This window comes from Leguminivora glycinivorella, chromosome 12 (assembly GCF_023078275.1).
Source record: "Leguminivora glycinivorella isolate SPB_JAAS2020 chromosome 12, LegGlyc_1.1, whole genome shotgun sequence".
In the NCBI taxonomy this organism is placed as follows: domain Eukaryota; kingdom Metazoa; phylum Arthropoda; class Insecta; order Lepidoptera; family Tortricidae; genus Leguminivora; species Leguminivora glycinivorella.
This window is the reverse complement of record NC_062982.1, coordinates 3,337,488-3,349,489: the sequence shown is the minus strand read 5'-3', so window position 1 is coordinate 3,349,489 and position 12,002 is coordinate 3,337,488. Positions and strand designations below refer to the sequence as shown.

Genomic DNA, 12,002 nt, shown 5'->3' with positions numbered 1-12,002 from the left:
AAAATCACAAAAGTAGAACTTTATAAAGACTTTCTAGGAAAATTGTTTTGAACTTGATAGGTTCAGTAGTTTTTGAGAAAAATACGGAAAACTACGGAACCCTACACTGAGCGTGGCCCGACACGCTCTTGGCCGGTTTCTTAAATATATTTTTTATATCGAAAACGTCACTAAAATTACATTTATTTTATTACTTGGAGAAAGAACACATCTGTTCAATCTAACAAAGGCAAACTAATCTTTAAGACTTTTTGTCCATTACTACACCTAAGTACCAATTAAAACTGTATGTTTTTTTAATACTACGTCGGTGGCAAACAAGCATAAGGTCCGCCTGATGGAAAGCGGTCACCGTAACCTATGGACGTCTGCAACTCAAGGAGTGTCTAATTACTTAGTATTACAAATAAAAAATATAGAAATACACATAATTGTGTATTACATATACCTATAAATTATGAGATGACAGCACAAATCATCGTAGCTGTCAGTTAGTTCTATGTTTATAGTTTTATTAGTACAGTCGCGTTTATAAATTATTGCAATGAGTGAAGAATGTAAACATATTTATGAACTCGACTGTACCTGCTTAACCTTGCACCTTGCGCACAAGCGCGTAGTACTTAACCTTAAAACTGCCCGGTCATTCTCGAGATAACACACAACACGAGTCAAGTTTGTAAAGAAAAATCACATCTAACAAACCTCCAACTAAGGCAGAAATTATACAAGTGTTACTACAGCGGCATTATAGTTTTGCATTCTTCGCATTTGTGTGATTCAGCTTGAGAATGGTGGACGGGTGGCTAAGCGTGTTTATATGCCTCTGCGCATACGGAGATACCGCGCGAATTCTCATCGTTGTGCCAACTCCATCTATCAGCCATCAGGTGGTGTTCCGCCCAATAGCACAAGAGTTAGCGAAGCATCATCGTGTTGTTATATTGACTACTGATCCAGCATTCCCGGACCAGGCACCGCCGAATCTCACAGAAGTCGATCTTCATGACATATCCTACGCTCCATGGATCGACCGTTTCATCAAAACTGCTAGCGGGAAGCGAAATGATTTATACACGCAAATCGATACAGCGTTTGATCTTATATCGGAAATATTCCCGAAGCAAATTAAAAGTGAGGCTACAAAGAAGGTGTTTGAAAAAGAAAAGTTCGATTTAGTGATCGCAGAAGCGTGGCCGAGACCGGTGCTGGCACTGTCTCACGTCTTCAAGGCGCCTATCATATTGATGAGTTCTCTAGGGGGACTGGATGAGAATTACCAGATGATGGGTGCTCCTGTCAACCCAATCCTGTACCCAGATTTCTTACGAACCCGTATCTTTAACCTTACTTTATGGGAGAAGGTTACGGAGTTATACAATCGCTACCTGATGTATCGGTTAATGATGTTGTATCAAGAGAAACAAGATGCGATGCTTCGTGATTTATTTGGCGAGGATATGCCTCCATTGGAAGAGTTGAAGAATAACGTGGAGTTGTTGATGGTGAATATAGATCCTGTGTTCGAGGGCTATCGTCCTGTGCCGCCGAATGTCATACATTTGGGGAGCCTTAATTGTGCACCGTCCAAGGATTTGCCTCAGGTGAGTTGACGAAATTGTATACATAGATTATTTATTTTATACGAGTATAAGGCGTTGTTTTATGCCTCCTACTCAAAATATACTAAATTCCTATACATTTTTTTATACTACGTCGGTGGCAAACAAGCATACGGTCCGCCTGATGGAAAGCGGTTACCGTAACCTATGGATGCCTGCAACTCTAGGAGTGTCACATGCGCGTTGCCAACCCATTAGAAACTTGTACACTCCCTTTTGCTGTACACAGCAAAGAGCGTGTCGGGCCACGCTCAGTGTAGGGTTCCGTAGTTTTCCTTATTTTTCTCAAAAACTACTGAACCTATCAAGTTCAAAACAATTTTCCTAGAAAGTATTTATAAAGTTCTACTTTTGTGATTTTTTTCATATTTTTTAAACATACGGTTCAAAAGTTAGAGGGGGGGGACGCACTTTTTTTTCCTTTAGGAGCGATTATTTCCGAAAATACTAATATTATCAAAATATCATCTTAGTAAACCCTTATTCATTTTTAAATACCTATCCAACAATATATCACACGTTGGGGTTGGAATGAAAAAATATATCAGCCCCCACTTTACATGTAGGGGCCCCCACTTTACAAAATAAAAAATGGAAAAAAATGTTTTATTACCCTAATAAAACATTTTTTTCCATTTTTTATTTTTGCACTTTGTCGGCGTGATTGAAATACATATTGGTACCAAATTTCAGCTTTCTAGTGCTAACGGTTACTGAGATTATCCGCGGACGGACGGACGGACGGACGGACGGACGGACGGACGGACGGACGGACGGACGGACGGACGGACGGACGGACGGACGGACGGACGGACGGACGGACGGACGGACGGACGGACAGACAGACATGGCGAAACTATAAGGGTTCCTAGTTGACTACGGAACCCTAAAAATTATGTGTATCGACTAATAGATGTATCTCTGTAATATTTTAATCGGTGATCACGATCATATTTATTTTTTCTAACTCAGTATTGATGTACATAATTGATTGCACTCACGATGAAATCAATAAGGTGAAAGTGACATGCATATTTGCATAATACATATTATACTTAAACCTGTTTTTTATCATTATTTTAATTTAGAGATTTTATCCTCAAATCTATGTTTCAAATCTAATCATGACATCAACATTGTGTTCTATACTAATCGGTATTTATTTGTGTTTGTAGCCTAGATATAAATTTAATGGTACTTAACTGAAAATTTTGAGTATATTACTAAATCATATTTTTTTCCTCTTATAGACATCGTAGAAGACTGATATAGGTCCCAACCTAAATTGTGGTGTAGGCGACATACAGAGAAGCAACCTGTCACTGTCATATTTTTTCTTTAAAGCTCTTAGGCCAGCTTGCACCGAACTCAGAGTTAAGTGGGCTATCATCTGTCAAATTCCATATAAAATGGTGGGTTAACCCACCATTTTCGTTGGTGCAAGTGGCCCTTAGGGTAACTTGCACTACCGGAAATAGAGGGTTAACCCGAGGTTAATCCCCCATTTTATATAGAATTTGACAGTTGACAGCCCACTGACCTTGAGTTAAGCGGGAAGTACAAGTGACCCTTAATAAAATTGCTAAGAGTGGCGCTGAAAATTGAGTAGTTTCGTGTCTACCCCGTTGCCAGAAGCAATTTAAATAATATACGAGTATGTAACTACCTATCTATAAGTACCTAGCTAACTAGCTACTACCCACCTCGGACACTGGCGACCAAATATGAAAGAGGTGCGTTCCTAACACACAGTCTAAGCTCGTGTAGGTGAACGCGTACCATGCTTGTATGAGTGAGATATGACAGGTTGACTGTTCGCGTTTTTGACAGGCGGTAACTGTGAGGTAACCGAGAGGGGGTGGGCGGCACTTTCAGCGGGGAGCGGGAGTGGCCATACTGTACGATAGTACTCTTTATTATACTGTGCTACTACACCGTTTATCTAAACGTTTTAACATAACATAACATTACGCAACTATGGGAACAAATCAAATTATTTTAACAAATATTCTGATTTGTGTTTTTTATGTAGTCACACTACTATATATAAATTAAAAATCGAAATAAGATGTCATATATTAAAGAAAAAACGACGAGCACCACCAGTGGTGAAGGCCGGATTCGAACCGGCATAGGGGTGATGGCGTTTGGCCCGGATTGCTAAAAGTCGCCGGTTCGAATCCGGCCTTCACCACTGGTGGTGCTCGTCATTTTATCTTTAATATATGACATCTTATTTCGATTTTTAGGGTTCCGTAGTCAACTAGGAACCCTTATAGTTTCGCCATGTCTGTCTGTCCGTCCGTCCGTCCGTCCGTCCGTCCGTCCGTCCGTCCGTCCGTCCGTCCGTCCGTCCGTCCGTCCGTCCGTCCGTCCGCGGATAATCTCAGTAACCGTTAGCACTAGAAAGCTGAAATTTGGTACCAATATGTATATCAATCACGCCAACAAAGTGCAAAAATAAAAAATGGAAAAAAATGATTTATTAGGGTACCCCCCCTACATATAAAGTGGAGGCTGATATTTTTTTTCATTCAAACCCCAACGTGTGATATATTGTTGGATAGGTATTTAAAAATGAATAAGGGTTTACTAAGATCGTTTTTTGATAATATCAATATTTTCGGAAATAATCACTCCTAAAGGAAAAAAAAGTGCGTCCCCCCCCCTCTAACTTTTGAACCATATGTTTAAAAAATATGAAAAAAATCACAAAAGTAGAACTTTATAAAGACTTTCTAGGAAAATTATTTTGAACTTGATAGGTTCAGTAGGTTTTGAGAAAAATACGGAAAACTACGGAACCCTACACTGAGCGTGGCCCGACACGCTCTTGGCCGGTTTTAATAACATAACATTATTTACAATGACAATTGCAAATAGCACATATTTAGAATCGTCCTTTCTTCCGTCCGTCCTTCGAACCTTATCATTAGATGATTTAGTGACTGTAATTATATAATATACCTACAAAGTCATGCGAACTTTGCTATTATTCTTTTTCTTGTTTAACAAAGGTTCTGCAGAAAAAAACATAATTACGATGACCGGTCTGGCCTTGACGACAAATCACGCTTAGTGATTAGCATATATTAAAACTCAGTATAAAACAAAAAAAGTATACAAAAAAACTGACCTCGGACACATCAAGAAAAAATATGCTCGTTCAGGTGACGTCACACATGTGGTTGATCACGATCATGAATTCGCTAACATTAACTAAAATAAACTTGAAATAAAAATATGAAAACGGTTTCGAACGTTACAGTGTTCGTGGTCAACGGGTGACGAGTGAAAATAAACTATTCTTATCATACAGAAACATCTGCAAATGATACTGCATATATTTTAAAATTAAAGAATAAATGAAAATATTCACACTTCCAGTAGTACTCGAACCTGCGACCGCTGGTCCATCCGCTCTGACTCTGACCAACAGAATCCTGGATGTGTGCGAATTTTTTCATACTTTTTTTTAAATACTACGTCGGTGGCAAACAAGCACACGGTCCGCCTGATGGAAAGCGGTCACCGTAACCTATGGACGCCTGCAACTCAAGGAGTGTCATATGCGCATTGCCAACCCATTAGAAACTTGTACACTCCCTTTTGCTGTGTTAAGTACACAGCAAAAAGGAGTGTACAAGTTCTAAGGAGGGTTCGGGTTGCCGACGACTCAAAGGACAATAGTTGTAACTGTAGTTTTTTAAAGCGAGTGTGTCATTTAAGTATGATATTTTTTGTTTTGTCTTGTTTAAAATCTTTTTTTTTTTTTCATTTTATTTGTCAAACTCTTTATTTACAATCTAGTTAGATTAAGTAGGTTGCTTAGTATTGCAATGTGATAGTGTAAACCACCTAATAACTCCCAGTATGTTACTATTGGTGGGAACCTGTAATTGGCTTTTTGTAACCTAATTAAGTTAACCTTTCTGTATTAATAGCTGTTGGTTCTCCGAACAATATAAATAAATAAATAGACGGAACAAATTAGTTCCATAGGTCCTTCCGTCACCAACACACCGCACCCTCGTTGAGCTCTGGCAGCCTTACTCACCGGCAGGAATACAACGTTCCCGAAATCCTTAAACGCTTTAATGTGGCGTATAGCGACATGAATCTGAATGAATGAATCTGTCTGAATATTAACAAAAACATCTTTTTTTGATCGACTAGCATGGTCTGGGTATGTAATGCGAAGGGATGAGTATTTTGAAGAATGTCGAAGGAAGTAACGAGAGGAAAGCCGAGGAAAAGATGGTTGGACTGAGTGAAAGACGATATGAAACGGAAACAAATAAATGATGAGATGGTGGGCGATAGGGAGCTGTATAGAAGAGGACATGCCGCGCAGACCTCAAATGACTGGGATTTAGGCAGGCGAATGATTAGGCCGTAGGCCCGTCGTGAGCTTCTCAAGACACTTTCTACCTTTGATATTTCCAGGACTTACAATCCTGGATGGACTCATCAAAGCACGGGGTCATCTACATGAGTTTCGGCACGAACACGGATCCGTCCCTGCTGCCGCCGGAGCGGATGGCGGTGTTCGTGCGGGTGTTCCGGGCGCTGCCGTACGACGTGCTGTGGAAGTGGAAGGAGCCGCCAGTCGGGCTGCCGGACAATGTGCGGACGGCGGAGTGGCTGCCGCAGTCGGATCTGCTGCGTGAGTATCTGGATTTATACATTTATGGAGGTCATGTCATTCTGATTGGTCGTTAGTCATTACCATCAACAGAACGAAGAGGTCTTCAATCGTGAGCATTTGGGGAACTGCATCGTACTTAATAAACGCTCGTCAGTTTTAAATCATTACCATATACTATTTATGAGTCGTAATTGTTTAATTCGTACACAGTCTAGAACCCTTATAGCATATTGGGCATACTTGAATTGAACATTGTCATAGGTAAAGTAATGGATGCTGATAAGCAATAATGTGTCAACCCACAAAAACTAAAAAAATGAGATTTTAATGCCATGTTATAGCTGGATTTTTAAACTTCTATTTGCAAAAATGACCTTTTCATTTTGAAAATTTTCACTATCCCAAAAGTAAAAAAATAGGTTAACACTATTCCTTTATCGTGTGTTGCCTGTTTTGCATTAATGTATCAAGAACCTTAACTTATTATAGTAATTGGCAGAAGACATATTTAAATTACAATAATGTGTTATGAGGGTTAACTCAACGATTTTTTTACACTTGACTCATTCTTGCAAAACGCAAAAAATGACATAGTTACCCACTATGAGACTTGAACACAAAATGATATTTTATTCGTTGTTTTATGCTACGACCCGTGTTATAAAACATAAGTCATTATTGTTAAATTATATTCGGGTCATAAATTGTTCGTTTTTGGTGTAAGTACCATGACACTATATTGTAAAATATAACTGTTCATATTAATTTATGTTTGAATAAGTTATGACTTAGTCCATTAGTATATTTTTGCACATGAATGGTAAATTCAGTACGAAATTGAACATTTTAAGTCATGAATATACATATTCGTTATTATAATTTGCAAACATTTTTTACAAGTACGTGTTTATATAAAAATCTAATATAAGCTACTATTTTTTTATAATTACTAATTACATTAAGACGTGTTAATGTATGCATAAAAATATTGTTTGATTTTTGAATACTTACTGAATGGTAGTTTATTATTTTGTTAAAGATATTTTATGTTTTGTTCTTGTACAAGTCATGAGTTATTCATAATTTAAATGACTTAGTCTATTTCTTAGCGTAAAAAATATTTTGTTGTATATTTTAGATAATTAGTTTATTTTTTTTAAAGATGATTATTTGGTTTTTGTAACGATTTTTTGTTGAAAAAGCACAGATAATTTAAATATGTGTCTAGAAATGATCATTACTCTAATTGTTAATTTATAGTATTTTATTCAACAGGCGTTTAAAGGAGGTCAAGAAATATGAGTGGCGTACTTTCCACGAGTATTTTGGAGTCAGTTAAACACCATTGCATACAATACTTTTACAACGACCATGCACTTGGTTTTTAATAGTTTTTTTTAAATAATTCTCGCGAAATTCACACTGTTTCCTGTATTGAAAAGGTTTGCACTGTCAGCTCAGCTGCCCAAATCCTTCCCGCGCACGCATGCAGTATCGTTAATGCAATGCGTTGCCATGATTACAGAACCAAACAATGCGTTTTCAGTTTTTTCGATACGCACAATCCTGTAAATGACGAATGTTCGGGAGTAGAAAAATCATTAAAAGGTTTGATTAATAAATAATGTATTGATTCCTACATACCTAATAACATAAGTGACCATGACCATGTGATACTGTCCTGAAAGCCCTACTCCATACGTCCTCGGGTAAAGACCGCGCAAGGCTCCTGGCAGTGTCCCGGCCCGAGTCTGGACAATGGTTACATGCATACCCATCACCAAACACAGGCACATTCATCGACCCGCAAACCCTCCGAATCGCAGCAGGACTCCGAGTTGGGGCTGATGTGTGTGTTGACCACAGCTGCACCTCTTGCGGGGCCGCAGTTGATCGTCTCGGGCACCACGGACTATCCTGCTCTTCGGGCGCCGGTCGGCTGTCCCGTCACGCGGCACTCAACGACATCTTAAGGCGATCGCTCGTCAGCGCCGGCGTCCCAGCTGCTTTAGAACCCCAGATCGCGCGGGACGACGGCAAGCGCCCTGATGGGATGTCGTTGATTCCCTGGAGGATGGGCCGTGCGCTGGTGTGGGACGCTACCTGCACCGATACGCTGGCAGCGTCCTACATTTCAGCCACCACTAAAAATGCCGGGGCGGCGGCTGACGCCCGAGAGCGTTTTAAAAGAAATAAATATAGCTGTCTCGGCACCAATTACGAATTTGTAGCTTTTGGTGTCGAGACACTCGGTCCGTGGGGTGGCGGTGCGCGCGGGCTCTGCAGAGAACTGGGCAGGCGGTTGAGGGAGTCAACGGGGGACCCTCGCGCGGGCAGTTTTCTCGCGCAAAAGATTGCAATCGCAATACAGCGCGGGAATGCTGCCTGCGTGATGGGTACCTTGCCACGTGGGCAAGGTTTATTATTTTAGGTTTTATTTTTAGGTAGTTTTAGTTTATTATTTTAAGTTTTATTTTTAGGTAGTTTTAGTTTATTTCTTTAAGTTTTATTTTGTAAGTAGGTTATTTTCATAAACGATTGTTGTTTTTTTTTAAGTATTAACTAAATAAAGATTGTTCTAGTGTAGTTAAATGTTAATAAAAATAAATAAACCATGACTGATATGTTACTTAACACTTATAAAGTTAAAAATATGCATAGGTAGAGTATTTTACAACAACAATTTATGTGCTTTAACATGTTTATTTAAGACTCATAGATATTTTTAAACAATTAGCAAAAGTGGGTTAAGTATCATAACACAGTCTTGAAAAAGTTTGACGTCGTCGAACAATTCGCAATAAAAGAAAAGGGCATTATTTCGTCAAATTGAAGTTTGTTTTGAAATTAAGCTACAATAATCACTACTACTGAACGCATTATAGCTGAAAAACACAACAATCTATATAAAAACAATTTTTTTAAGAGAAACACAAAAAAATGAGAAAAAATCTTTAGACGCCATTTTCTCAAAATGGTTGGCGTGTGGGTTGACACATTGTTGCTTATCAGCATCCAGTTAACAGTTTAGTATATGGTTTTTTTTCTTTTTTTTTTTTTTTTAATAAATGGGCTTACTCGTGGCCACAGACTAGCCAAAGGCAAAGACGTGGCCTACGATGGAGTGAGCTCGCCTAGAAGATGCCTGTTGACTCTTGATTTGAAGGTTGCCGGGTTATATGAGCTCGGAAATATAGCTGCCGGCAAGGAATTCCACTCCTTGGCAGTGCGCATAAGAAAAGAAGAAGCAAAGCGCTTCGTGCGGATTCGTGGAATATCTACCAAGTAAGGATGGAGATCGGCCGTGCGTCTAAGTAGTGTAAAATTTTCGGGTTGGATGTCAAAACGGATCTGTAACATACCTATTAGGTGTAAAGATGATAGTTTAGAACTTGGTAATTGCTAATTCAATTTAATAGTCGACATGATATTTCTTTGGTTCCCAGGCCACAAGAAGCTAGTGCTCTTCATCACGCAAGCAGGCCTTCAGTCCACAGACGAGGCCATCCGCGCTGGTGTACCTCTCCTAGCGTTCCCCATGCTCGCAGACCAGTGGTTTAACGCTGAGCAATATGAGAGACTTGGTGTGGGACGAAGGCTAGAGCTAGCTTCACTTACTGATGTTCAGCTGAAGGATAATATTGAGGAGATTATCAAAGATCAAGGGTAAGGCAGGGTATAATAATATCTTGATATAGCTGACCAAGGAATAATGACAGCCCAAGGTCTGAGGTCGTAGTTCAATCGGAAGATCAGAGAGTTGGATTCACTTAGTGATGATCAGCTAAGGCATAATATAGAAGAGATTATCAAGTATAAGGGGTAAGGTGGTTGGTATTTTAAGGGCCACTTGCAACAACGAAAATGGAGGGTTAATCAGAGGGTTAACCCACCATTTTGTATGGAATTTGACAGATGACAGACCACTAACCCTGAGTTAACTAATTGGTGCAAGTGGGCCTAAGAGATTATGAACGAAGTTACAATGGTTGTTAGGGATATATTAATGAATGATGCAACAGGAAAGCTCTCTTCTAAGAGAGCTTTACCTTTATCATTAACTTGAAGTTCAAGTAATATCTGGCCTGGTCTTTTGGAGTCAAGTGAATGTGAAGCTCTAATCAGAAATAAATTAAGTTGACGATACAGTATACAGCCGATCTCGTTCAAACACTCAGTTCAGATTTGCACACTTCATCGTCAATTTTGGAGCATTCCATGGGCTGTTCCGTACAAATGCATTATGTTTCGTGTGTAGCCATTTTTTTCGACGTTTGAAGCATGCAATCAGTTTTGTGTGCGTAATTCTGCATATTACCTCAAAAAAAAAAAGATCCTTACGCCAGCCAATTTGCAGAAAATTCGCGTTTGTATGAGATAATGGTAGACTTTTTTACGGAATGCTCCTTTACTCTCATTTCTCATTCCAGTTACCGCACCCGCTCCAAGCTCCTAAGCGAGGAAATGCTGGACCGTCCAGAATCATCCCTGGAGCGCGCGATCTGGTGGATCGAGCGCACACTGCGGCGCCGCACGCGCAGGCGCGCTCCCGCCGTGCGCGTCACCTGGCTCACCTTCATCGATGGAGACATTATAGTCGCTGCGCTTGCGATGTTCGTTTGTCTAGTAGTAGCCCTTATAGGGTTGTATAAAGTGTTTACTAGGAGTGTGAAAGTCAAAACTGCCTAATTGTAATAGTTGTCTATGTTTTGTGCCTGGGCATCAAATAGACTGTTTTACAAGTTAGTAGAGATGTGACATTTTAAGTAATAGAGGATATGGGACGTTCAATTCTCCATGCCACTTCAACGTCACGTCGTCTTCAACGTCTTGGTCTCTTAATGCACCGCGTACAATCTTCTCCGCTTTGCTCAAAGGTTGACTGTGGACTTTTGTACATTAAGTTGTTCTTTTGTGCAATAAAGTTTAAATAAATAAACGTAGCTTCACTTTCAACAATGGATATGGACTTTAAGGGAAATATTTTTTCACCACACCAACTCGTAATGATTTCCTTTGCTATTCGAAAACAGATAGCAAAATTTCATTTTATCCACAACAGTGCAAAGTAATTTCATACAAATTTTAACTTGATCTCTTAAGGGCTAGTAGAATTTACCTATAAATGATGATTTTGAATCATAAATATTGAATAAATTTAATTTAATAAAAAAGGATTTGATTTAATTTGATATTTTATAGTCTGTAAGTTTGTTCGTGTTGGTGTGGTGAAAAATTTTGTGTTTCACACGGTGGTAAAGTTTGTTTAACCTTCGTGCCTTGAAATCCTAACTTGTTCCGTCTATTGTCCTTTGAGTCGTCGGCAACCCGAACCCTCCTTGGAACTTGTACACTCCTTTTTGCTGTGTACTTAACACAACACACATTGTACTTAACACAGCAAAAGGGAGTGTACAAGTTTCTAATGGGGTGGCAACGCGCATGTGACACTGTTTGAGTTGCAGGCGTCCATAGGTTACGGTGACCGCTTTACATCAGGCGGACCGTATACTTTTTTGCCACCGACGTTGTATAAAAAAAAAAAAACCTCGCAACGCTCAAGATTCCACTTTTTGAACCACTCGCTACGCTCGCGGTTCAATATTGGAATCTTTCGCTTGCTCGGATATCAATATTAGCACGTGCGGTTAAACAACAACTTTGCCCCTTTGTAAAACAAATAACTATTACACAATTAGATGAATTGTTATCATAGCCTCTATAAGTTAAAA

General features: G+C 39.4%; 1 protein-coding gene across 1 annotated transcript; it reads left to right on the top strand.

Moving 5' to 3' along the window:
* The first annotated feature begins 750 nt into the window (after positions 1–750).
* On the top strand, positions 751–11,367 carry LOC125231777 (UDP-glucosyltransferase 2-like). The gene is made up of 4 exons (XM_048137346.1): positions 751–1,604; positions 6,069–6,288; positions 9,717–9,936; positions 10,701–11,367. The coding sequence occupies exons 1-4, from the start codon at positions 792–794 to the stop codon at positions 10,957–10,959; spliced, it is 1,512 nt and encodes a 503-aa protein (XP_047993303.1). The 5' UTR covers positions 751–791; the 3' UTR covers positions 10,960–11,367.
* Positions 11,368–12,002: the final 635 nt, after the last annotated feature.

Bases quoted from the DNA above. Each gene is read 5' to 3' on its own strand.
- LOC125231777 (XM_048137346.1), top strand. From the start codon at position 792: ATGGTGGACGGGTGGCTAAGCGTGTTTATATGCCTCTGCGCATACGGA. The intron at 1,605-6,068 runs GTGAGTTGACGA...TGATATTTCCAG, and splicing joins CGTCCAAGGATTTGCCTCAG to GACTTACAATCCTGGATGGA. The intron at 9,937-10,700 runs GTAAGGCAGGGT...TTCTCATTCCAG, and splicing joins GAGATTATCAAAGATCAAGG to TTACCGCACCCGCTCCAAGC.